The sequence below is a fragment of the Pongo abelii genome, chromosome 13, assembly GCF_028885655.2.
Source record: "Pongo abelii isolate AG06213 chromosome 13, NHGRI_mPonAbe1-v2.0_pri, whole genome shotgun sequence".
Classification (NCBI taxonomy): Eukaryota; Metazoa; Chordata; class Mammalia; order Primates; family Hominidae; genus Pongo; species Pongo abelii.
The window spans coordinates 120,122,420-120,148,338 of NC_071998.2; the positions used below are offsets into that span (position 1 = coordinate 120,122,420).

A 25,919-nucleotide genomic window follows, 5' to 3' on the forward strand; every position below is an offset into this window, starting at 1 on the left:
CAGGCATTTGGGTGTGAATTGATTATCTGTTCTTTTTTTTTTTTTTTTTTTTTTGAGACAGGGTCTTACTCCGTCACTGAGGCTAGAGTGCAGTGGCATGATCATGGCTCACTGCAGCCTTGAATTCCCAGGCTCTGGTGATTCTCCCTCCTCAGCCTCTTGAGTAGCTGGGACCACAGGCACACATCACCACGCCCAGCTAGGTTTTTATATTTTGTAGAGACAGGGCATCTTTGCATTGCCCAGGCTGGTCTCAAAACTCCTGGGCTCAAACAGTCTTCCTGCCTTGGCCTCCCAGTGTTGGGATTACAGGCGTGAGCCACTGTGCCAAGCTGTGTTTGTGGGGGTTTTTTTTGTTGTTTTTTTTTGGTGGTGTTTTTGAGACAGCGTCTCGCTCTGTTGCCCAGGCTTGATGCAGTGGCGCCATCTTGGCTCACTGCAACCTCCGCCTCCCGGGTTCAAGTGATTCCCCTGCCTCAGCCTCCCAAGTAGCTGGGACTACAAACCTACGCCACCATGCCTGGCTAACTTTTATTTATTTATTTATTTATTTATTTTTGAGACGGAGTTTCACTCTTGTTGCCCTAGCTGGAGTGCAATGTCACAATCTCAGCTCACTGTAACCTCTGGCTCCCGGGTTCAAGCAATTCTCCTGCCTCAGCCTCCAGAGTAGCTGGGATTAGAGGCACATGCCACCATGCCCAGCTAATTTTTTGTTTGTTTGTTTGTTTTAGTAGAAACAGAGTTTTACCATGTTAGCCAGGCTGGTCTTGAACTCCCGACCTTAGGTGATCCACCCGCCTCAGCCTCCCAAAGTATTGGGATTACAGGCATGAGCCACCACGCCCAGCCTAACTTTTGTATTTTTTTAATTAAATATTTATTTATTTATTTATTTATTTATTTTTGAGACAGAGTTTTACTCTTGTTGCCAGGATGGCGTACAATGGCGCGATCTTGGCTCACTGCAATGTCCACCTCCCGGGGTCAAGCAATTCGCCTGCCTCAGCCTCCTGAGTAGCTGGGATTACAGGTGCCTGCCACCACACCCGGATAATTCCTTTTGGAATTTTAGCAGAGATGGGGTTTCACCATGTTGACCAGGCTGGTCTTGAACTTCTGACCTCACTCAGGTGATCCGCCCACCTCAGCCTCCCAAAGTGCTGGGATTACAGGCGTGAGTCACCGCGCCCAGCTGTATTTGTGTTTTAAGCTAACTGTTACTACAAAAGAGTCCAAAAGTTTAAAAAAATTAGAACATTTGTAGGCCAGGCATGGTGGCACGCCTGTAATCCCAGCACTTTGGGAGGCCTAGGTGGGTGGATCACGAGGTCAGGAGATGGAGACAATCCTGGCCAACATGGTGAAACCCCATCTCTACTAAAAATACAAAAGTTAGCTGGGTGTGATGATGCGCACCTGTAATCCTGGCTATTCGGGAGGCTGAGGCAGGAGAATCGCTTGAACCCAGGAGGCGGAGATTTCAGTGACCAGAGATGGCACCACTGTACTTCAGCTTGGTGACAGAGTGAGACTCTGTCTCAAAAAAAATAAAAATAAAAAAAATAAAAATACAAAAATTAGCTGGGCGTGGTGGCAGGCACCTGTAATCCCAGCTACTGACTTGGGAGACTGAGGCAGGAGAATCGCTTGAACCTGGGAGGTGGAGGTTGCAGTGAGCCGAGATTGTGCCACCGCACTCCGGCCTGGGCAACAGAGTGAGACTCTGTCTCAAAATAAATAAATAAATAAATAAAAATTTGTAAAGTAAAAGTTACAGTGGCTGGGCGCAGTGGCTCACGCCTGTAATCCCAGCACTTTGGGAGGCCGAGGCGGGTAGATCACGAGGTCAGGAGATGGAGACCATCCTGACTAACACAGTGAAACCCCGTCTTTACTAAAAATACAAAAAATAAGCCGGGCGTGGTGGCGGGCGCCTGTAGTCCCAGCTACTCGGGAGGCTGAGGCAGGAGAATGGCGTGAACCCAGGAGGGGGAGCTTGCAGTGAGCCAAGATCGCACCACTGCACTCCAGCCTGGGCAACAGACTATGCCTAAAAAAAAAAAAAGTAAAAGTTACAGTAAGCTAAGGTTTATTGAAGAAAGAAGTATTTCAAATAAATTTAGTGTAGCCTGAATATACAGTGTTGATAAAGTCTGCAGTAGTGTACAGTAGACTTAGTTCTGGGCCTTCACATTCACTCCTCAGTGACCCACGCAGAGCAACTTCCTGTCCCAGAAGCTCCATTCATGGTAAGTGCTTTATACAGACAGGTGTACCATTCTTTGTTTATTATTATTATTACTTTTTTTTTTTTGAGACAAGAGTTTCTCTCTGTCACCCAGGCTGGAGTGCAGTGACACTACCTCGGCTCACTGCAACCTCTGCCTCCCGGGTTCAAGCAATTCTCCTGCCTCAGCCTCCCCAGTAGCTGGGATTACAGGTGCGTGCCACCACACCCGGCTAATTTTTGTATTTTTAGTATACACAGTGTTTCATCGTGTTGGCCAGGCTGGTCTTGAACTCCTGACATCGTGATCCACCTGCCTCGGCCTCCCAGAGTGCTGGGATTACAGGTGTGAGCCACCAAGCCTGGCATACTTTTGTTTCGTTTTGTTTTTTGAGATAGTCTCGCTCTGTCGCCCAGGCTGGATTGTAGTGGCACGATCTCAGCTCACTGCAACCTCAGCCTCCAGGGTACAAGGAATTCTCATGCCTCAGCATCCCAGGATAGCTTGGATTACATATCTTTACGTGATGCATGATTATATTTGCAAACCATACATCTGATAAGGGGTTAATATCCAAGATATATAAGGACTTAAAACATCTCAATAGCGGCTGGGCATGGTGGCTCATGCCTGTAATTCCAGCACTTTGGGAGGCTGAGGCGGGTGAATCACCTGAAGTCAGGAGTTCAAGACCAGCCTGGCCAATATGGTGAAACCCAGTCTCTACTAAAACTACAAAAATATTAGCCAGGAGTAGTGGTGGGTGCCTGTAATCCTAGCTACCCAGGAGGCTGAGGCACAAGAATCACTTGAACCCGGAGGCGGAGGTTGCAGTGAGCCGAGATCGTGCCACTGCACTCCAGCCTGGGTGACAGAGCAGGACTCTGTCTAAAACACAAAAACAAAAAGAAACAAAAATCTCAATAGCAAGAAAACAATGTGATTTAAACAACAGGCAAAGGACCTGAATAGATATTTCTCAAAAGAAGACATGCAGCACTTTGGGAGACTGAGGCAGGCGAATCGTGAGGTGAAGAGATCAAGACCATCCTGGTCTCTACTAAAAATACAAAAATTAGATGGGCGTGGTGGTGTGTGCTTGAACCCAGGAGGTGGATGTTGCAGTGAGCCGAGATCGAGCCACTGCACTCCAGCCAGGTGACAGAGCCAGACTCTGTCTCAAAAAAAAAAAAAAAAAAAAAAAGACATAAAAATGTCTGGCAACTATCTGAAAAAATGCTGAACAATGCATGGATCATCTGGGAAATGCAAATTAAAACCAAAATGAGATACCACCTCACACCTGTCAGAATGGCTTATAAAAGACAAGGCCGGGCACGGTGGCTAACGCCTGTAATCCCAGCACTTTGGGAGGCTGAGGCAGGTGGATCACGAGGTCAGGAGTTCAAGACCAGTCTGGCCAACATAGTGAAACCCCATCTCTACTAAAAATACAAAAAAATTAGCCGAGTATGGTGGTGTGCACCTGTAATCCCAGCTACTAAGGAGGCTGAGGCAGGAGAATCGCGTCAACCTGGGAGGGGGAGGTTGCAGTGAGCCAAGATTGTGCCATTGCACTCCAGCCCAGGCAACAGTGTGAGACTCACCCTCAAAAAAAAAAAGGAGATTCTGTCATTTGTGACAACATGGAAGAACCTAGAGGACATTACGGTAGGTGAAATAAGCCGGGCACAGAAAGACAAACACAATATGATTCCACTTATATTCGGAATGTAAAACAACTCATAGAAGTGGAGAGTAGAATGATGGTACCAGAGTTTGGGAACTGGTGGGAGTTGGGGCCATGGGGAATGGGGAAATGTTGGTCAAAGGGTACAGTCTCAGCTAGACAGGAGGACTTTTTTTTTTAATTTGAGACGGGGGTCTTACTATGTTGCCCAGGCTGGTCTTGAACTCCTTCATTCAAGCAATCCTCCCACCTTGGCCTCCAAAAGGGCTATGATTACAGGCCTAAGCCACCACACCCGGCCCAGGAATTTTTTTTTTAGAACTACAGCATGGTATGGCCGGGTGCGATGGCTCACACCTGTAATCCCAGCACTTTGGGAGGCTGAGGTGGGCGGATCATCTGAGGTCGGGAGTTCGAGACCAGCCTGACCAGCACGGAGAAACCCTGTCTCTACTAAAAATACAAAAAATTAGCTGGGGATGGTGGCACATGCCTGTAATCCCAGCTACTTGGGAGGCTGAGGCAGGAGAATCACTTGAACCTGGGAGGCAGAGGTTGTGGTGAGCTGAGATCACGCCATTGCACCCCAGCCTGGGCAACAAGAGCAAAACTCTGTCTCCAAAAAAAAAAAAACAAACAACAAAACACAAAAAAACTACAGCATGTTCACTATAGTTAATGTATATTTCAAAATTGCTGAAAGTAGCTGGGTGTGGTGATACACCATAGCCTGTAGTCCCATTTACTCAGGAGGCTGAGGCCCACAGATCACTTGATCCCAGGAGGTCAAGAACAGCCTGGGCAACAAAGCAAGACCCCACCCCATATTTTTTTTGAAGCAGTCTCACTTTGTTGCCCAGGCTGGAGTGCAGTGGCATGATCTTGGCTCACTGCAACCTCCGCCCTCCAGGTTCAAGCAATCCTCCTGCCTCAGTCCTCCAGTAGGTGGGATTACAGGCATGCTCCACTATGCCCAGCTAATTTTTGTATTTTTAGTAAAGACGGGGTTTCGCCATGTTGGCCAGGATGGTCTCAAACTTCTGACCTCAGGAGGGCTTAGTGGCTCATGCTTGTAACTTTGGGAGGCCAAGGCAGGAGGATCACTGGAGGCCAGGAGTTCAAGACCAGCCTGGACAACATAGTGAGGCCCCTTCTCTACGAAAAATTTAAAAGTTAGCCAGGCATCATGATATGTGTCTGTGGTCCTAGCTACTTGGGAGGCTGAGGCAGGAGGATGGCTTGAGCCCAGGAGGTCAAGGCTGCAGTGAACTGTGATCTTGCCACTGCACTCCGTGTGGGTGACAGCACAAGACCTTATTTTCCTTAAAGGAAAAAAAAATGCTAAGAGTGGCTGGGTTGGGTGGCCCATGTCTATAATCCCAGCACTTTGGGAGGCCAAGGTGGGTGGATCACAAGGTCAGGAGTTAGTTTGAGACCAGCCTGGCCAACATGGTGAAACCCATTCTTTACTAAAAGTACAAAAATTAGCTGGGCGTGGTGGCACGCGCCTGTAGTCCCAGCTACTCGGGAGGCCGGGGCACGAGAATCGCTTGAACCCAGGAGGCGGAGGTTGCAGTGAGCCTGGGCGACAGAGCGAGACTCCGTCTCAAAAAAAAAAAAAAATTAGCTGGGCCTGGTGGTGCGTGCCTGTAATCCCAGCTACTTGAGAGGCTGAGGCAGGAGAATCACTTGAACCTGGGAGGCAGAAGTTGCATTACGCGGAGATCGTGCCATTTGAGACTCCGTCTCAAAAAAAAAAAAAGTCCTTAACCAGTCCATATTTCTGAATATTTTGCTTATTCCTGCCGGCAGTGTAATACTCTGGTGAATATTTGCGTTCGAGATCCTTGCATTCCCAAGATTTCCCCAGCTCAGCCCTCTGCGTGGGTTGAACGGTATGAACCTTTTTAAGGCTTCGCTTGTACTGTACTACCAAGCTGCTTTTTGGAATATTCGTCCCAGGTTTCTGTTCCAGCCAGCGGCCAGCATCAGCCGTCTGCATCCTTGTCCTCAAGCTGGTGTTAATTAAAATCTTTGCCAATGTGGGCCAGGCGCGGTGGCTCACGCCTGTAATGCCAACACTTTGGGAGGCCGAGGCCGGATGATCACCTGAGGTCGGGAGTTTGAGACCAGCCTGACCAACAAGGAGAAACCCCGTCTCTACTAAAAATACAAAATTAGCCGGGCGTGGTGGCGCATGCCTGTAATCCCAGCTACTTGGGAGGCTGAGGCAGGAGAATCACTTGAACCCGGGAGGCGGAGGTTGCAGTGAGCCGAGATCGCGCAATTGCACTAGAGCCTGGGCGACCAGAGCGAAACTCCGTCTGAAAAAAAAAAAAAAAAGAAAAAAAAAGAAACCTTTGCCAATCTGGTAGAATTGCGGGGCTTATTTTATGGTGTCATGGACGATAGCCTGGGGCCAGATATACCTGGGGCCCTGCGCCTGCTCTGCGAACTAGGAGCTCACTCTCCGAGCGGTGTAGAGGGTGAGACTAAGCAGTGACAGTAAAAGCTCTCGACAGTGCTTGACCCTTCCGCGGAGCATATTAAGCAGGAGCTCCCTGCGCAGGCGCAGAGGAGAGAGTGTCCCCCACCCCACGACCAGCAGGGGGCCTGCGAGGCGGGTGCGGAGCCAGGCCTGATGGTGGCCAATCGCGAGCTGAGGCGACGATGCCACGCCCCTCATGCCGGCATCTTAAATGCGCAAAGAAAGGGTGCGGAGGACACCAGGTTGGGCTTTGTTGCTCCCTTCTGGGTTCCGAGGCCCAAGCCCTTGGGGGCGTTTGTGAGTGGAAGGGAGGTCACGCTATCGTCCGCGACCCCAGCAGCCCCGTGCCCTCATTAGATTCCCGCGACGCGGCTCCTTTAAGAGCCCCGCGGGTTGCCCGCCGTAGGTCGCTCCCCGGCCATGCGGGCGTTGCGGGCCGGCCTGACCCTGGCGTTGGGCGCGGGGCTGGGTGCGGCCGCCGAGGGCTGGCGGCGGCGGCGGCGGGAGGACACGCGGACGGCGCCGGGACTGCTGGGCCGGCTGCCCGTGCTGCCCGTGGCAGCGGCAGCCGAGTTGCCCCCTGTGCCCGGAGGACCCCGCGGCCCGGGCGAGCTGGCCAAGTACGGGCTGCCGGGGCTGGCGCAGCTCAAGAGCCGCGAGTCGTACGTGCTGTGCTACGACCCGCGCACCCGCGGCGCGCTCTGGGTGGTGGAGCAGCTGCGACTCGAGCGTCTCCGCGGCGACGGCGACCGGCGCGAGTGCGACTTCCGCGAGGACGACTCGGTGCACGCGTACCACCGTGCCACCAACTCCGACTACCGGGGCAGTGGCTTCGACCGCGGCCACCTGGCCGCCGCCGCCAACCACCGCTGGAGCCAGAAGGCCATGGACGACACGTTCTACCTGAGCAACGTCGCGCCCCAGGTAGCGCCCGCGTCCCGGGCCGGTCTCGGAATGCGGGGCCGGCGCCTGGCCTCGCGGGGCCTCGGTTTGTTCCTCTGCACAACGGGGCAGCTGCCCAACGCGCCCCCGGTCAGGCATCGCAGTGACATCCCGTGGCGGGAGGCAGGAGCACCGGGCTCCAGGCACAGGCTCTGCAGGCCGACCAGGGCTTGAGCTTCAACTGCGAACCCCGGGCACCTCCCTGAGCGTCGCTTTCCTCGTCTAAAAAATGGGGATAATACCGTTATTCACCTTCCTCCTGCGGTAGTGATGAGGCGCTGAGGCTCACAGAGGCAAAGCGACGGGCACAGTGTCACACAGCAGAAGAAGGCTGTCTGTTGTAGAACCGCAGCGCCCAACCTTTTGGGCACCAGGGTGCGGTTTCGTGGAAGACAGTTTTTCCACGGCTTGGTGGGTGAGGGCGGGTTTCAGGATAATTCAAGTGCGTTACATTTATTGTACACTTTATTATTATTACATTGTAATATATAGTGAAATATACAACTCACAGTAACGTAGGATCCGTGGGAGCCCTGAGCTTGTTTTCCTGCAACTAGACAGTCCTATCTGGAGGAGATGGGCGACAATGACAGATCAGGCATTAGGTTTTCACCCCACATGCGCAGTTCACCATAGGGTTCCAGCTCCTATGAGAATCTCCAGCCGCCACTGATCTGACAGGAGGCGGAGCTCAGGCTGCCGTGCGATCAATCGGGGGTGGCTGTAAACACAGATGAAGCTTCCCTTGCTTGCCTGCTGCTCACCTCCTGCTGTGTGGCCCGGTTCCGGTACCGGTCTGTGGCCCAGGGGACCCCTGGTCTATAAAACTCTGAGCCTCCAGACATTGTCCTACCCTGCCTGCCTTCGGGCAGTTTCGAGGCAGACACCTGGCCCACGATCAGGTTGTTAGTGCCAGGCACTGTGCACTGGGCCAACCACCCTCTCAGCCTGTTCCCAGCAGGTCCTGGCACCAAAGGATGGAGACTGCCATGGGGCTCTGGGTGGAGCCCATGGGGCACCAACCTCTGACCCAGCTTCCTTCTGGGAACACAGCCCCCTATGCACTGTCCATTGTCCGAGGCCTGGAGAGCTCAGGGTGGAGGCCGATTCATGACATTCCCCGCTAGGCTCTTCCTGTGGCTCAGACTGGGAAAAGGAACGGGTTGGTGGTTGGAAGGGCTGGTCTTCCCATGAGCCCCTGGGTGGGGCTGGGGACAGGCCTCAGTCCTTCTCTCTGAAAGACATGCTTTTTCATTCGGCTCTTGGGAGCTGAGAAAAGACTTTGACACCTGGGCTGTGGGAGGGACAGAGGGTGGTGGCTAGCACTCTGTCAGCCCTGGGTTTCAGGGAGTGACTTTCATTCCTTGAGCCTCAGTTTCCTCATGCTTGTCTCTCACTGGATATCTCTGAGCGTGTCCATCCCCTCAGGGCCTGGGGCGGCCCTCTGATAGAGAAGGAAGGGTCCCAGCCACAGTCCTGCTAAGCCCTACCTCTCCTACCAGGTGCCCCACCTCAACCAGAATGCCTGGAACAACCTGGAGAAATACAGCCGCAGCTTGACCCGCAGCTACCAAAACGTCTATGTCTGCACAGGGCCACTCTTCCTGCCCAGGTAAGGTGGAAACCAGGGGGCGGCAGAACATCCCAATCACCCGAGGCCCCTACTGTCACTCACAGGGTCAGGCTTGCCCCAGGCTCTGGGTCAATACCAGTTCCCTACTCATCTGGTTTCTTGGCAAGCCTGTCAGCTTCCCTGCCTTGGGTCCCCTCATTCCACTTCCACAGCCAAAGACCTGTCAGGTACCCCTGACCGTCTCTCCTCTGCCCATGGGCAGCAGCAGGCCCTGAATCTGCCCCCGCTTCTCCCTGCTGTCACCTCTTGGCATGCCCACCCAATTTTGTTCTGCCAATATGGAACCCCCCGCAGGTCTGCGGTGCACCAAGCTCTCCCGCCTTCCCCCTGCAGGTCCGCGGTGCGCCGAGCTCTCCCGCCTTCCCCCTGCAGGTCCGCGGTGCACCAGGCTCTCCCGCCTTCCCCCTGCGGGTCCGCGGTGCACCGAGCTCTCCCGCCTTCCCCCTGCGGGTCCGCCGTGCGCCGAGCTCTCCTGCCTTCCCCCTGCAGGTCCGCGGTGCACCAGGCTCTCCCGCCTCCCCCGTGCAGGTCCGCGGTGCGCCGAGCACTCCCGCCTTCCCCCTGCAGGTCCGCAGTGCACCAGGCTCTCCCGCCTTCCCCCTGCAGGTGCGCGGTGCACCGAGCTCTCCCGCCTTCCCCCTGCGGGTCCGCAGTGCACCAGGCTCTCCCGCCTTCCCCCTGCAGGTCCGCGGTGCACCAGGCTCTCCCGCCTTCCCCCTGCGGGTCCCCGGTGCACCAGGCTCTCCCGCCTTCATTCTCTGCTCTGCTTGGAGCACTTCCCTCCACCCTTCTCGGGAGTTTGACCCTAGATCTGCCTGACCCGGGGCCTCCACTCTTGCTCCTGTGCAGCCCTGCCTCTCAGATGGAAGCAACTGAGCACCTGTGTGCTCCGTGGTTTTTCTGGCCTGCAGAGGGCTGGGACTGAGAGGCAACAGGTCGAGGCTGAGCAGCTCACTCTGGAATCCACAGACTCAGGATGGAGTCCAGGCCTCATCACCTAGTTCCTTGGTGCTGTGGGCAAATGACTTGTGTCCCCCCCTGCAAAACCTGTGACCTCTTGGTTGATGTCACATGCTTCCCCAGGGCCTGGCCCATGGTAAGGGCTCAGCACAGGCTGGCCAAGGCGGTGGTTGGGGCACTGATCAAATTTCATTAGCAGGTGCCTCCTAGGGCCCGGTGCAAGGGAGGAGACTTTGCTGAGGGGGAAGCCCCCATCCAGTGTCCCGGCACCTGTGCTGATGCTGGGATGTCACCTGTCATGGTCCTTGCCCACTTGCTGCTCACCTCTGTGGGGAGAGATGGACAGTCATTAAGTCTCCCCTCAGACAAATGTGAATATTCAGAAGGCTCAATTCTTCTAGTAGCGTTTATTGTCGCCCACTCTGCCTGACCCAGTGTTGGGCATAAGGAAAACAGAGGGAAAGAGTTAACCACCCTGGAGAGAGTTCCAGCCTCAAGGAGGAGCCAGGCAGGCTACAGAAGTCTCACAGTGAGGGAGTGGTCCTGCAGGTTGACAGAAGTTAGAGGACAGATCAGGGAAAGCTCCCTGGAAGAGGTGGCCTTGGGTTCATCCAGGCCCCCTGCCCACGTGTGCCTTGGTCTGCCCACAGGACAGAGGCTGATGGGAAATCCTACGTAAAGTACCAGGTCATCGGCAAGAACCATGTGGCAGTGCCCACACACTTCTTCAAGGTGCTGATCCTGGAGGCAGCAGGTGGGCAAATTGAGCTCCGCGCCTACGTGATGCCCAATGCACCTGTGGACGAGGCCATCCCACTGGAGCGCTTCCTGGTGCCCATCGAGAGCATTGAGCGGGCTTCGGGGCTGCTCTTTGTGCCAAACATTCTGGCGCGGGCAGGCAGCCTCAAGGCCATCACGGCGGGCAGTAAGTGAGGGTGGAGCCCAGCGAGACTGTGGGTGTGTGCAGGCCGGGGAGTATTAAAGGTGGTGATTTTTGGAGACAAGTCTGGTGGCATCCGTCCCAAGTGACCTGCAGAGCCCCTGGTTTCACTGCTGCTTCACTGATGTCCTGGGCCCCTTAGAACTTTCAGGTGTGCCGGGCACCCGCCCGGGTGAGGCCAGGCTGCAGGGCGGCCAGGGAGATGAGGATGGCTTCCTGGAAGAGAAGTGTGGCAGTGGGCTGGGGCCTGGGAGGCTAGCGGGTGCCCCCGCTCCCAGCCTGTCTTCAGTGCCTGGCTGCCCAAGACCCAGCTCACTGGGGTCCCCTGTCCTTAGCAGGGCCTGGTGAGGTTAATGACAGGCCCAGGTTCACACTGCACACTTGCCACCTGGAGGACCACACAGCCTGCTCCTCAGGGTCCTCTTCTGTAAAATGGGGGCGAAGGTAAAAATGCCCACCTCCCAGGGCCAGGGGAGGGCAAGGAGAGGGGCAAGAAGTTCTCACCCCTCACGCAGGGGTTGGAAGGGTGGGAGCCAGGGTTCTTGCTGGGGGGTATGGCTGTCAGGTTCAGAGTGCTTGGCTTGGGCAAGGCCTTAGGGATGGGTAGACAGGGCTGTCGGCCCTACGAGACTGATGGGAGTACCAGCCTTCCCAGCAGAGTTCCCGTAGCACAGCGTCCTATGCCTGACTCCAAAAGTGGGCGCGCAGCTTCCATGAGGCCCAAGATGAAGGCTCCAGCTGCACGTGGCTTCCCCCGTGGGACAGATGCAAGTGAGGCCCCAAGGGGAGAGCTGCTGTGCCCACCGTGGTCACACACGAGGAAGTGGCAGAAGCAGGGCCCTGGGAGATCACTGAGCACACAGCTAAGGAACCAGAGGCCCGGAGCAGGGGTGGACAGGGCCCCCTGGGTCACCCAGTCTGGGAGCACAGGACGGGCACTAGCACCCATGGTTGACTCCCAGCTACACTCATGTCCCATCGCTGTGGCGAGACTGCTGTGGCAAGAGGCCAAGAGGGGATGAGAGGATCACCTCCAGACCAGGCAGCCATGGGCGAGGGTGGGTGACAGGGCAAGAGTAGCACCCGCCCCTTGGACAGATCCCAAGGCCCCAGCAGCTGGCGGTCGGGGAGGCAGGCAGGCTCACCTCTGTGCGGATGGTACGGCTACCCTGGCCAGGACAGGTATTGACGTACAGGTCAAAGAGGACACTGGGTTCAGCCACCTCCAGGTTGGGGTCAGCATCCACTCCAGCTTCCAGACCCTGGAGGCCCCCGAACACCACAAGAGCATGCCTGGCACATGTAAGAGGGGGTCACCTGAGTGGTCATCAATGCCCCACCCAGCACAGCACCCAGACCTCAGTCCCTCCCCACCCCAGACAGCAGGGGCCCATCTGTGCAGCTTCACCCACCAGGCAGGTTCCTGGCCACATTCCTCCTGCCCTGGCCCCGGCCCCAGCCCCAGGAGGTGCACACCTGAAGTTGGGAAGCTGGGCAGAGGCCACATCTGAGCCGCGCTCTGATGTCCCGATGGTCAGGTCATACCCATCCTGGAAGGGGGCCTCAGCAAACACAGCACCTGGGGGTGGGGCCAGCTCAGTGCAGGTCCTGCTCCCCACAAGCCACAGCTCCGGGTATTATGTATGTGTGTACCGAGGCAGGGGTGGGTGGGGAGAGGTGTGTGTGTGTGTGTGTGTGTGTGTGTGTGTGTGTGTGTGTGTGTGTGTGTGTGTGTGTGTGTGTGTTGGGGAGAGGTGTGTGTGTGTGTGTGTGTGTGTGTGTGTGTGTGTGTGTGTGTGTGTGTGTGTGTGTGCTGTGTGTACTAAGGTAGGGGTGGGTGGGTAGAGCTCTGCGTGTGTGTGCACTGAGGCAGGGGTGTGTGTGTACCAAGCAGGGGTGGGTAGAGCTGTTTCTGGGAAGTCAAGGACTGAGCAGGGCAGACACCAAGCCTGTGCTTGGCTGGGGAACAGGGCAGAGACTGGATAGGAAGAGGCACCAAGAGCATGAAGTGGGCCTCTGACTTCTCTGGCCCTTTTGCCTCCATTCCCAACCCTACAGGAACATTATTGATCAATAATGATACTTTTGCTCAGTAGTCCTTAATGGCATTCCAGGCAGTGCATCCAGGGAGAACAAGGCCCAGAGAAGGGAAAGGACACACAGCAAGTTGACAGGACAAAAACCTTGGTCTGATATTTGGGTCAGGCAAGGCTCCCAGCCACCTCCCAGAGGGATGGATGGATATTCAGAGAAGTAAACTCTGTCCTTACTGAGGCAGGAAGCCAGTCGGACGGTGTAGCCCCAGTAGAGACCAGCTTTGGTGCGAGGGTCCTGCGATGATACCACTTTGCCACGGTAGGTCTTGCAGTCTGGAGGGGTAACAGAGTCTGTAAAGATGGGGTGAGGGAATGGAAGCAGGTGGCTGAACCCTGGAGCTCATCAGGCCAACCCAGGGGTTGGGGAACCTTCCAGATACCTGGGAGCTGCTGCTGGTTCAGTCGCACGGTCACCCGAAGCCCAGGCTCCAGGTTCTTGTCAATCTTCACCTCCTGGGGAGAAACCAGAAGAAATGGGTGCCATTCCTCTCAAGATCAGCAGGGGCCATGGCTCTTCCAGATGCCACCAGGGGAGCCCCGGGGCTGGCAAGGGATCAAGGGGTCCAGGTCAACCTGCCACCCTCCACCCCTGGCACCAGCTGAACCTGCTCACAAGAGATCATTTGTGCAAAACACAGGTCACTGGCCAAACATGCACCTTTGGGGCGCTCATGGCACAGAACAGAAGTAGATGAAACTCAGTTTTCTACATTTTGGTAGCTCTGCAACTTTTTTTTTTTTTTTTTTTTTTGAGATGGAGTCTGGCTCTGTCACCCAGGCTGGAGTGCAGTGGCGCGATCTCAGCTCACTGCAACCTCTGTCTCCTGGGTTCAAGTGAATCTCCTGCCTCAGCCTCCCGAGTAGCTGGGATTATAGATGCATGCCGCCACGCCTGGATCATTTTTGTACTTTTAGTAGAGACAGGGTTTCACCATATTGGCCAGGTTGGTCTCAAACTCCTGACCTCAAATGATCCGCCTGCCTCAGCCTCCCGAAGTGCTGGGATTACAGGCGTGAGCCACTGCGCCTGGGTTGTGCTTTCTGATGGGAGGGGACTCCATACATGTAAAGGTTTCTGCCTCTGATTTGAGGAGACTTGAGGATAAAGAGGCGGCAAATTAATGCCCTCCTCCCAGCTTGGCTCTGTGCCACACGGGAGCAGCTCCAGAGTGACTTTCAACTTGTTTCTGCAGGGTTTTGTTTGGAGCATGAGGACTGTCTTCTGTTGATTTGCTTTTTAAGCAACAGTAAATTCATTCCTGGCTTTATCTATTGAGCCCCATTTTGCACAATTCTCTGGCCCAAATTTACATCAGTGAGGGATTTCGGGCAGGTCCAAGGCTCCCCGCAACATCCATCTGCTTGCCCTCCATTGCCAGGGTGTGTCCTGGAGGTGTGTCCTAGCCCACCTTTCTGTTCCTACCTTTTTCATGCCACAGTTGACAAAGGAGCCGTGGCCTGGCCGGGTGGGCCGATCCACCACGATGCCCTCTCGGAACTCAGATTCCTCGTCCTGACGCATGTGGTGGGGGCTGTCCAAGGGGTTCAGGAGCCCTGTGGACGCAGGGCCGGGAGGAGTCTGGGAAGTGCTAGGGCACACAGGGTGCAGTGGGGACCCTGGAGCAGAGTCCCGGCTCTGCCACAGACCTGCGTCTTGGCATCAGGCACAGGTCTTGCTCTCCCAGGCCTGCTTTCCCACCTGGACAGTGCAGGGTAGGACTGGGTGGTCTCAGTGTCTGTGGCATGATCCAGGGGAAATGGCAGGCGGGCCCACACAGCGTTACCTGCAAACTGTAGATCCTGGTGCTTGGGGAAGAATGCCTTCCTCAGGTACCTAGGAAAGAATGCTGACCTCAGGATGTTCCCAGGGGAAGCCGCCTCCTACCCGGCCTCCACTTTGACACAACCCTCCCTCGTGCTTAGGGGAGTGACCCCCTTACTGTGGACACTCCAGGTACTGCAGGATCCGGGCCAGCTGTACGCACGCCTGCCCCTTCTTCCCAACTCCTGTGAATTCCCCCTCCACAGTCCTGGAGAGAGAGGGATGGGAGCTCAGGATCCAGCTGTGGCCCCTTCAGGAGCTCCTGTCTACAAGTGCATGCCTATAATCCCAGCTACTCAGGAGGCTAAGGTGGGAGGATCATCTGACTGCAGGAAGTAGAGGCTGCAGTGAGCCATGACCATGCCACTGCATGCACTCCAGCCTGGATGACAGCTGAGATACGGGTTCAGGCCTTCTGGCTCCCAGTCCCACCTCTGCAGTCATCACCCCCACCTGGCAACTCTACCCACTAAGGATTACAGAGGGAGTATTTCAGGCAGGGCATGAGGGAAGATCCAGGTATGTGGACGGGGGCAGGGTGAAGCCTCGGCCCATCCCGGCAGCCCCTCCCTTTCCCTGAGCCCTGGCACCCTGTGGGATGGCCCCTTACTTGGCATCCTGGCCCTCCTCATCAAACACCACGATCTCATCCACACAGAAGATGGCACAGGCTCTGGCAATCTGACCGGCCAAGTAGGTGCGAAGCTCCGGCGACTGAGCATTGTCCAGGATGGAGCCCGGCAGGGCTACACTCAGTGTGTAGGGCCGCCCTGAGCAGGGGAGGGGTGTTCCCAGCCAGCCTGAGAGGTAAGGGCCCCCCACCTTCCTCTCCCTTCCTCTGTCCTCAGCGCCCATGGTTTGAGAATTTCCCAAGTGGGAGGAATTTTGAGATGAGCAAAATAGATCCAATTCCCCCCCTGAGCCTCAGTCTCCCAGGAGGAAAATGGACGCAGCAATCTCCACAGCTCCTCTGAGCAGGGCAGACCACTGGGCGAGGCTGCGGAGCGGTTAGCAGCAATGGCCTAAGTTCACATCCTTGCTCTCTCACTTACTGCCTCAGTTCTCCAGCTATCAAATGGGGATAAAATGAAGGCTGATATCTAATAAGCCTTTAGTGTGTGCACATTAACCCGATAGCCATTAACCTGATCCCTAGTGAGGATACTGCCATTATCCCCATTTATAGACCAGGAGCCTTCAGCCCGGGGAAGTCAAATACATGTCCCAAGGTCACACAAAAGGTGGCTCATGCCAGTAATCCCAGCACTATGGGAGGCCAAGGCGGGTGCATCACCTGAGGTCAGGAGTTCAAGACCAGCCTGGCCCTGGCCAACATGGCAAAACCCCTTCTCTACTAAAAATACAAAAATTAGCCAGGCATGGTGGCGCATGCCAATAATCCCAGCTACTCTGGAGGCTGGGGCAGGAGAATCTATTGAACTGGGAGGTGGAGATTGCAGTGAGCCGAGATTGAGCGGCTGCACTCCAGCCTGGGCAACAGAGCAAGACCGTGTTTCAAAAACAAACAAACAAAAAAGCCCAAGAAGCACACAGATAACATGGTTTCACTGTTGTAACACTGTATCTGTACTTTGCTACGCAAAGATAAGTAGATATAATTGTTTGGACAAACTTTTGCTACAATGTTTGCTGGGATTGTTCCTTTCTTTGTAGTTTTCTGTCGTTTTTATTATGAAATCAAAATAAATGAAAAATGAAATTAAAGCACACAGAAAATGCTCAATAAAAAAGTCAAAAAATCAGGAAGATCATGAAGTTCTAGAGGTCTAAGTTAAGAGATATGAGGCTTGGGCCGGGAACGGTGGCTCACACCTGTAATCCCAGCACTTTGGGAGGCTGAAGTGGGCAGATCACCTGAGGTCAGGAGTTCGAGACCAGCCTGGCCAACATGGTGCAACCACGTCTCTACTAAAAATATGAAAATTAGCCAGGTGTGGTGGCACACGCCTGTAATCCCAACTACTGGGGGGCCGAGGGAGGAGAATTGCTTGAACTTGGGCAGTGGAGGTTGCAGTGAGCAGAGATGGCGCCATTGCACTCCAGCCTGGGCAACAGAGCAAGACTCCAACTCAAAAAAAAAAAGAGAGATAAGGCTTACCTTCCATACGCTTGAAATTTACCTAAGGAGGAGGTCAGAACTCAGTTTGCTGGCTCCCTCCCTTCTCTGGGCCTCAGTTTCTCCATCAGGACAAGATGTTTGGACCTACTGGTCTGTAAAGGCCCTTTCAGATAAGACATCTCTGCTCTGCCTGCAGGACACAACCTGTGGCTCTCTCCAAGACCCCAGCTCACCGCGGTCCTCCTTCTCTGCCGCTGCCTCCTCCTCTTCCTGGCGCTTTGCCTGTTCCTCCTGTGCCCGCTGCTGCTCCAGTTTTTTCATCAGCTTGAGATCCTTCCATTTCTTTTTCTCCTCTTTCTCTGGATAAAAGAACATCCTAATTGGCCGAGGAGATAGTTCCCATTCATTGGGTCAGCCTGGACTCTGGAGAGCTGCTGGGTGAGCAGCCAGAGGGCAGCAAGGGAGCCTCCCCAGGGCTCCCGGCCCCTGCCTCCCCACTTTGGGTGCTGCAGGACCCAGAGGGAACAAAGTTGGTGTCTTTCTCCAGGGTTTGACTGAGCACTGGTGGGGTGGCCTATGGGAAGATACTCTTACCCACCCTTACTTACTCTGTTGCTTCCATTTTCGCCACTCAATCCTTTGGCCGTGTTCACCCTGGAGAAGGAGTGGTAGGAGAATTATGAGTGTGAGGCTGATGGTCACACCTGGAGGGGGTCCGTTTGCTGCACCACAGTCAGCCCCTCCACACGGGGCGGCAAGGAAACCAAGGAACCTCTGCGAACTGCTGCCCCAGAAAGCGGCAGGAGGGCAGGGACCCGCTGTATCCCCAGCGCCTGGGACCCAGCCTGGCACACAGAAAGCACTCAAGAAACTGTCGAATGAGTTCCCACAGAACAGAAGAGAAAACTGAAGCTCAGGGGACAGAACTGCCCACAGTCGCCTGGAAGTCAGAAGACATAAGCCACGAAAGGGCTCCGGATTCAGGATTGCGAGCACAGTCCCGCCTCCGTAATCCAGCGGGGGCCAGGGAGCCGCAGGGGGTTCCTGAGAGGACACGGGCGCTGTTCCCATCCTGCTGAGGCTCACGCGGCACCTTTGGGGGCTCCCGGCCTGGGATCAGCGGGAAGCAGGCAGCAGGAGGCGCGGCCCGGCCCCGGCGAAGGCCCGCACGCCACTGGTTCTCACGCCTCCACCATGCTGCCCTGCGCGGGGTCCCGCCGCCCGCACTTACCGGGCCGCACGGCCGCTTCCTCCCGCGCTCCGCCATGTTCCGCACACACCGTCGGTCCCGCCTCTGCCAATGACACTCGCCTCTTCCGGCCACACCTCCATTATGCTGTCCAATCGGAGAGCCAATGTTGCCCGGGGGCGTGGCCTGGGAGCCCGACTGCTGCAGGAGCACGCGGGCTGGTTGGTGTAGGTTGGGCAGAATAAGCGTCCAAATGGGCGGGTCATCGCGGGTACTGTGCTGAATTTTGGATGGCTCGGAGCCCCCCTCTGAATTGGGACAAATACAACACTCAGACCTCTGAGTAGTTTGTTAAAAAAAAATTTTTTTTTGAGACAGGGTCTCGCCGAGGCTGGAGTGCAGTGGCGCGATTCTGGCTCACTGCAGCCTTGAGCTCCTGGGCTCAAGGGATCCTCCCACCTTAGCCTCCCGAGTAGCTGGAACCACAGATGCGCAGCACCACGCCTAGCTCCTAGAAGGCTTTATACATGGGGACCCTGAGGCCTTGAGCTGCAGTGTGATTCAGAGCTGAAAATGAGATAATTTAATCCAGGTTTCTTACAGATTCGTTCATGTATTCTTTCTTTTTTTTTTGAGACAGTCTCGATGCATCGCCCAGGCTGGAGTGCAATGGCCCGATCTCGGCTCACTGCAACCTCCACCTCCTGGATTCAAGCAACTCTCCTGCCTCAGCCTTTCAAGTAGCTGGGATTACAGGAGCGTGCCACCATGCCCAACTATTTTTTTTGTGTGTTTTTAGTAGAGATGGGGTTGATGTTGGCCCCGTGCTGGCCAGCCTAGTTGAACTCCTGACCGCAAGTGATCCGCCCGCCTCGGCCTTCCAAAGGGCTAGGATTATAGGCGTGAGCCACCGCACCCGGCCTCTTTTTTTGTTTGTTTTTTGAGACAGAGTTTAGCTCTTGTTGCCCAGGCTGGAGTGCAATGGCCCGATCTTGGCTCACAGAAACCTCCGACTCCTGGGTTCAGGCGATTCTCCTGCCTTAGCCTCCCGAGTAGCTGGGATTACAGGCATGCGCCACCATGCCTGGCTAATTTTTTATTTTTAGTAGAGACGGAGTTTCTCTATGTTGGTCAGGCTGGTCTCAAACTCTTGACCTCAGGTGATCCGCCCATCTTGGCTTCCCAAAGTGCTGGGATTACAGGCATGAGCCACCACGCCCGGCCTCTTTCTCTTCTAATTAACAGATTATATTAGTTGGGACTACAAGTGTGAGCCACCACGCCCGACTAATTTTTTTTTTTTCTTTTTGTACAGACAGTGTCTCACTATGTTGCCAGGGCTGGTCTCAGACTCCAGGGTTCAAGCAGTCCTCCCAACTTGGCTTCCCGAAGTGCTGAGGTTATAGACGTGAGCCATTAATACCTTTTGTTTTTTGAGATCTAGTCTCACTTTGTTGCTCATGCTGAAGTGCAGTGGCATGATCTCGGCTCACTGCAACCTCTGCCTCCCGGGTTCAAGCAATTCTCCTGCCTCAAGCTCCAAGTAGCTAGGATTACAGTCACCTGCCACCATGCCTGGCTAATTTTTGTATTTTTAGTAGAGACGGGATTCTCCATGTTGGTCAGGCTGGTCTTGAACTCCCGACCTCAGGTGATCCACCCGCCTTCACCTCCCAAAGTGCTGGAATTACAGGTGTCAGCCACCGTGCCCAGTCTCGAACTTAGATCTTATACTAAATTGTTGTGATTTTTGACAGGTTTATTTTGTAGGCATGACTGATGAAGGCACTGGCCATGTGAGAAAACAAACACAAAAATCCCCCCAAAACAACAACAAAAAGACATGGACCATGTGATTGGGCTCAAAGTCTAGTCCCTCACACCTCCCTGGAGGCAGAGATGGAGGGGGCCTGATGGGCTAAAAGTTCTGACCCCGTAATCGCACAGTGTAGAGGGAGTCCGTGGGACTAACAAGACATGCCTATCTTCCAGAAACTCCAAGGATTTTAGGAATTCTTTACTAAGGACCAGGGGCAAAGACCAAATATGTATTTTATTATATGATATATTCCTATCGGCTCCCCCAGTTAAACATATGATATGAGCCAAACCCATGCGCTTGCTATGCAAATGCAACTTCGAGACCAGGCCCCTAACACCACCTTCCAAAGAAATTCAGGAGCTACTATTGCTATCCAGTGAGACTCAATCAGGGCCAGCTAGAAGGCCTGGGCACGCCACTTCACCTCACCTCCAGAGTGCTTTCCTCACTTGTGAACTGGAGACAACTCAGGTCTCAGTCTCAGAGGGTTGTGTAAGATGATGTGCGTCCGAGTACCTGGCAGGTAGGGCTTGCACGATCAACATTCAGTCCTCCTCCTGAGAATTATTTAAGTCCCCGGTCCTCCTGGCCCCCACCGTGCTGTTCTCTCACCCCTGTGGGAATGTCCATGTCTTCCTTGTCACAAGCCCCAATCCCTTCCACACACACACACACATACACACACAAACACACATGACACCCCCACCCCAGCCACCACACCCAGCACCAATAACTGCTACCATCAGATTAATATGAGAAGCCAGCTATGGTGCCTCACGTCTATAATCCCAGCACTTTGGGAGGCCGAGGCGGGCAGATGACCTGAGGTCAGGAGTTTGAGTCCAGCCCGGCCAACATGGTGAAACCCCATCTCTACAAAAACACAAAAATTAGCTGGGCGTGGTGGCGGGTGCCTGTAGTCCCAGCTACTCAGGAGGCTGAGGCAGGAGAATTGCTTGAACCCAGGAGGTGTCGGTTGCAATGAGCCAAGATCATGCCACTGCATTCCAGCCTGGGTGACAGAGCGAGACTCTGTCTCAAAAACAACAACAACAACAACAAAGATTAATAGTGAGGAATTCATTTGAGGGCCTTGGGTTCTAGGCCTGGTTGTGCCACTAACTATGTGACTACAGTAACCATTTGTACAAAGTTGTGGGGGTGTCTGAGGTTCTCCTGGGCATTCTTAACAAGTTAGATCAGCCATCAACACGAGTGTGAAGCAGAGAGAAGCCATCAATAAGGATCTGAATAACTTAAACATTTTATTATGGACAAAAAGGAGTGGCTTGAGGACTCAAGTCTAAAGGCAACTCCCCAAAGCCAAGATGGGCCAGGAAAGGTGAGGTTATGCCTGAGCCTTAGCAGGGGCCATGCAGGGCTGGGATGTGATCGATACATGGTGGAACTCTACCGTCGGTCTCAGCCAAGCCTGGAGAGACCAGAAGCAACACAAGACCCTAAAAACCCACCTACGGAAGGGCAGGGAGAGGCCCAGGTCAGGCCACCCTCACCTTTCAGACAGGAGGCACTTGGTTCTCTAAGATGAAGAAGGGCGGCTCCCACCCAGAACATTCCGTGTCACAGAGAAGAGGTTTCCCAATAGCATCTTCCCCAACCTAGAAATGTCTGAAACCTGGACAAAGACAGACACTCAAAGAGGATCTCTGCGGGCATGTGGGGATGTCAGGGCCAAGGCGTGACTTCAGGGCTAGAGCTCCACCTTCCACTTCTGCAGTTTCTCGTCCATGGCCTGGAGCGTGGCTTCATCCTGTGCCAGCACAGATTAGTCCTACACTCTCCCCATGCGCCCAGCGGGCCTTGGGAAGCTCTGTGAGGTCTTTCCTCCCCCAGCCCTGCCCTTTACCTTCACAAAACAGAAGCGGATATAGTGGTCAAAGTGCTTCTGATGTGGCACACTATAGAAGATGGAGACAGGGATGGCCACCAAGCCCTGGTGAGGAGGAAGGACATGTCTCAATACGGCCTCGTGGCCCAGCAGGCAGTGGCTCCGGAGGGGACAGAGAGGTTCCCACGACCAGGCGGGGAAGGAGAGTTAGCTCCAATCCAGCACCTAGTGCTGCGTCACAGTCAGAGGAACAAGGCCAGGTGCGGTGGCTCACGCCTATAATCTCAGCACTTTGGGAGGCTGAGACGAGTGGATCACCTGAGGTCAGGAGTTCAAGACCAGCCTGGCCAACATGGCCAAACCCCGTCTCTACCAAAAATACAAAAATTAGCAGAGCGTGGTGGTGCATGCCTGTAATCTCAGCTACTTGGGAGGCTGAGGCAGGAGAATTGCTTGAACCCGGGGGTGGAGGTTGCAGTGAGTTGAGATTGCACCACTTCACCGCAGCCTGGGCGAAAGAGAGAAAATCCATCCAAAACAAAAACAAACACAAAGTCAGAAGAAAAGAATCCCAGAACGTCATTCCAAGTCCCTCCCTGGGTATAGAGGGCAGATGGAGGCTGAGAGAGGGAGGATTGTGGAACAGGTCAGGGCAGAGCCAGAGGAGAACAAAGCCTTAGAGTCACAGATCAAACCTGGATGGACTCAGAGTTAATGGGCCAACTCCTCACAGTACAGATGGGAAGATGGAGATCCAAAGAGGCAGGAAATCCTCCCAGCCCACACAGCATCTCTGTGCAAGTTAGAAACAGGTTCCTCGGGCCAGGCACGGTGGCTCACGCCTGTAATCCCAGCACTTTGGAAGGCCAAGGGGAGTGGATCACCTGAGGTCAAGAGTTGGAGACTAGCCTGACCAACATGGTGAAACCCCGTCTCTACTAAAAATACAAAAATTAGCCAGGCGTGGTTGTACATGCCTGTAATCCCAGCTACCCAGCTACTCAGGAGGCTAAGGGAGGAGAATCGCCTGAACCCTGGAGGTGGAGGTTGCAGTGTGCTGAGACTTTGCCACTGCACTCCAGCCTAGGCGACAGAGTGAGACTCTGTCTCAAAAAAATAAAAAAAAAAAAGGTCGGGAGCGGTGGCTCACGCCTGTAATCCCAGCACTTTGGGAGGCCGAGGCAGGCGGATTACGAGGTCAGGAGATTAAGACCATCCTGGCTAACATGCTGAAACCCCGTCTCTACTAAAAATATTTAAAAAATTAGCCGGGCAAAAAAAAGTAGCCTGTGTTCCCAGCTACTCAGGAGGCTGAGGCAGGAGACTGGAGTGAACCTGGGGGGCGGAGCTTGCAGTGAGCTGAGATGGCGCCACTGCACTCCAGTCTGGGCGACAGAGTGAGACTCCATCTCAACCAAAAAAAAAAAAAAAAAGAAAGAAAGAAACAGGCCCCTCATTCTCTGAAGTGGATACAGCCCTGCCCCAAGGTTCACGGCAGAGGCTGGACTAAGATCTAGCCCAGGAGCCTCTTGCCTGGGCACCCTTGAGCAGCACACAACCTGTGAAACCATACATGGCTGCCTGGCAGAGGCCCAGCCCACCTTGTTCTTGATCATCCACTTGACGAAGCGTCTGTCATAGGGCTCATCCACAGCTCCAGGCAAGTCAGGCATCTTCCTCTCTGGGAGACAGAGGCCACACTGAGCCCCCTGCAGCCTCCAGCCCCTGCCCCCTGCCCAGACTGGCCAGTCTCACTCACTGAAGTCTGAGATGTCTGTGATGAGGAAGTAGCTGCCCTGGGGGATGATGGGCTTCAGGCCCACCGACTGTAGGCTGCGTATCATGTGGTCTCGGCAGCGCTGCATGGCCTGCGGGAACTGCACAAAGTAGCTGCTGGGTTGGCGGAAGAGCAGCTGCTCTCGCTCAAAGCTCTCAGCTACTGCAGCCTAGGCAGGGCAGATGGACACACAGATAGATCAGCTGTTCCCTGACTCGGGGGCCAGCCTGGGCTCTTTTGTTGTCCCCCCACTCCCCCGTGACGTCCTGCCCCTCTTCACCTGGTTCTGTGTGGGGCAGTGGAAGATGGAGTTCTGGTGCACGGTCCGCAGGTGCTTCATGATGTGATCTGGACCCAGGACCCAGCCCACCTGGAGCAGGGGCGCAGGTAGGCGGGGAGGTCCTTCCAGGCCTGGCTAAAGCCTTCTTCATTCCCAGGCCCACCTCACTTGCCAAGGATTTGCAGAGGGTGGTGACCTCCCACCCTCAGCAACTCACCTTCCAGCCAGTGGCGCTGAAGGTCTTGCCGGCGCTGCCGATGGTCAGGGTCCGTTCCCACATGCCAGGGAGGCTGGCTGCCCAAGGCCGAACAGAACAGCTGCTGAGACTGGGGTGAGGGGACAGGGGAGGATGGTGGTCCGGGCCCCAGGGGACATGCATAGGCTTTCGACATCCTGGATTCCTCTACATACTAAGCTATTTGCAGAATTTCTTTCTTTCTTTCTCTCTCTCTGTCTCTCTCTGTCTCTCTTTCTTTTTTTTTTTTGAGATGGAGTCTCGCTCTGTTGCCCAGGCAGGAATGCAATGGCGCCATCTTGCCTCACTGCAACCTCCGCCTCCCAGGTTTCAGTGATCCTCCTCCCTCAGCTTCCTGAGTAGCTGGGACTACAGACACACGCCACCATGCCCAGCTAATTTTTGTACTTTTAGTACAGACGGGGTTTCACCATGTTGGCCAGGCTGGTCTCAAACTCCTGACCTCAAGTGATCTGCCAGCCTCAGCCTCCCGAAGTGCTGGGATTACAGGTGTGAGCCACCATGCCCGGCATAGGATTTCTTTGACCTCATCCTTTCCACAACCAGGGAGGCAGGTGCTATTGTGACACTGTGTACTCTGGGAGGCAAAGGTCACAGGATCTGCAGGGCTTCTGAACCCTGGGTTCTAACTACCAGGCCTGTGCTGACTCTCAGGTGGGGTCAAGGCCCTCCCGCCAATGCGCAGGGGAGGGGCCCCAGGCTGGCTTGGCTCACCAATGCTGATGTGCTGGTGCCCATCGTAGACCATCCACTGGTAGACTTCATCAGTGATACACACCACGTCATGCTGCTGGCACAGGCTGGCCACCAGCTCCAGCTCTTCCCTGGAGAACACCTGCGGATGCCCAAGGAGAGCACAGACCTGCAGCTGGGACCGTCCCCAAACACAGAGGCCTACTCAGGTTAAAGAACACAGCTGCGGCCAGGTGCGGTGGCTCATGCCTGTAATCCTAGCACTTTGGGAGGCTGAGGCAGGTGGAACACTGGAGGTCAGGAGTTTGAGACCAGCCTGGCCAACATGGAGAAACCCCGTCTCTACTAAAAACACAAAAATTAGCCGGGCATGGTGGCGGATGCCTGTAATCCCAGCTACTTGGGAGGCTGAGGCAGGAGAATTGCTTGAACCCAGGAGGCAGAGGTTGCAATGAGCCAAGATTACGCCACTGCACTCCAGCCTGGGAGACAGAGCGAGACTTCATCTCGAAAAAATAAATAAATGACAAATACAGCCAAGTCCAGTACTAAGGGCTGTTCTGTACCATCACATTGGATCCCTGCAACACTGACCGTGAGGTCAGTTCCCTCAGGTTTCCACATTACAGATGAGATACTTTGAGAGGCATAGTCACTATTCCAGGGTCACTGGGAAGTGATGGTGGCTCCCAGCCCAGTTCACTGTCCCAGCCCTCAGGCCTTCCCTGGGGATTCTTGCCCCTGTCCTGGGACCTCTGGAGTCTTGGTCCTCAGAGCTCATTGTGTGTGGCCCTCCCACACACAAATGAAGAAACGGAGGTCCCACAGCAGCAACTCAGTAACAGTGCAAGAGACATGACCAGGTCCGCAGGGGGCCAGGGAAGGAGGTCCCTCCAGTACCTTGCCCAGGGGGTTGTTGGGGGTGTTGAGGACCAGGGCTTTGGTGCATGATGTGAATTTGCTGGCCAGCTCCGTGGGGTCCAGCTGCCAATTGCTGCTGGAACCCAGTTCTCCATTCTGGATGGGACCCTGCAAGAGCAGGTGGCACGGGGTGGTACCACTTACCCACCTGACAGGCAGGTCTTCCCCAGCATCTATCCCCACCTTCTCTCCCCTGGGATCCCAACACACACACCTCCCCTCTGCCCTCCCAGCTTAGGGGAACTGGCTT

At 54.8% G+C, this 25,919-nt stretch overlaps 2 protein-coding genes across 24 annotated transcripts in view; one reads left to right on the top strand and one right to left on the bottom strand.

Annotated features, from left to right (window-relative positions):
- The first annotated feature begins 6,593 nt into the window (after positions 1-6,593).
- On the top strand, positions 6,594-10,948 carry ENDOG (endonuclease G). Its single transcript, XM_002820270.5, has 3 exons — positions 6,594-7,333; positions 8,854-8,963; positions 10,595-10,948. Exons 1-3 carry the CDS (start codon positions 6,830-6,832, stop codon positions 10,875-10,877), a joined length of 897 nt encoding a protein of 298 aa, XP_002820316.2. The 5' UTR covers positions 6,594-6,829; the 3' UTR covers positions 10,878-10,948.
- The window catches only part of LOC100452866 (kynurenine--oxoglutarate transaminase 1), a 57,902-nt gene continuing 42,319 nt past the window's right edge, over positions 10,337-25,919 (bottom strand). For 9 of the 23 annotated variants that reach the window (XM_054521161.2, XM_054521158.2, XM_054521164.2 and 6 more), the window contains 18 exons: positions 25,649-25,777; positions 24,770-24,890; positions 24,017-24,093; positions 23,800-23,889; positions 23,502-23,688; positions 23,344-23,423; positions 18,114-18,218; positions 17,491-17,536; positions 17,116-17,241; positions 15,413-15,572; positions 14,921-15,010; positions 14,765-14,814; positions 14,404-14,534; positions 13,361-13,433; positions 13,155-13,253; positions 12,361-12,463; positions 12,030-12,177; positions 10,337-11,100 (listed from right to left, as the gene is read on the bottom strand). In XM_054521161.2, the coding sequence (XP_054377136.2) occupies positions 11,032-11,100; positions 12,030-12,177; positions 12,361-12,463; positions 13,155-13,253; positions 13,361-13,433; positions 14,404-14,534; positions 14,765-14,814; positions 14,921-15,010; positions 15,413-15,572; positions 17,116-17,241; positions 17,491-17,536; positions 18,114-18,218; positions 23,344-23,423; positions 23,502-23,688; positions 23,800-23,889; positions 24,017-24,093; positions 24,770-24,890; positions 25,649-25,777 (1,884 nt within the window). In that variant the 3' untranslated portion in view covers positions 10,337-11,031. Of the gene's footprint in view, positions 11,101-12,029; positions 12,178-12,360; positions 12,464-13,154; positions 13,254-13,360; positions 13,434-14,403; positions 14,535-14,764; positions 14,815-14,920; positions 15,011-15,412; positions 15,573-17,115; positions 17,242-17,490; positions 17,537-18,113; positions 18,219-21,133; positions 21,665-21,760; positions 21,848-23,343; positions 23,424-23,501; positions 23,689-23,799; positions 23,890-24,016; positions 24,126-24,769; positions 24,891-25,648; positions 25,778-25,919 lie in introns of those variants that run through there. The other 14 variants (XM_054521171.2, XM_063714074.1, XM_054521170.2 and 11 more) reach the window with 6 other exon arrangements.

Bases quoted from the DNA above. Each gene is read 5' to 3' on its own strand.
- ENDOG (XM_002820270.5), top strand. From the start codon at position 6,830: ATGCGGGCGTTGCGGGCCGGCCTGACCCTGGCGTTGGGCGCGGGGCTG. The intron at 7,334-8,853 runs GTAGCGCCCGCG...CTCTCCTACCAG, and splicing joins TGAGCAACGTCGCGCCCCAG to GTGCCCCACCTCAACCAGAA. The intron at 8,964-10,594 runs GTAAGGTGGAAA...GTCTGCCCACAG, and splicing joins GGGCCACTCTTCCTGCCCAG to GACAGAGGCTGATGGGAAAT.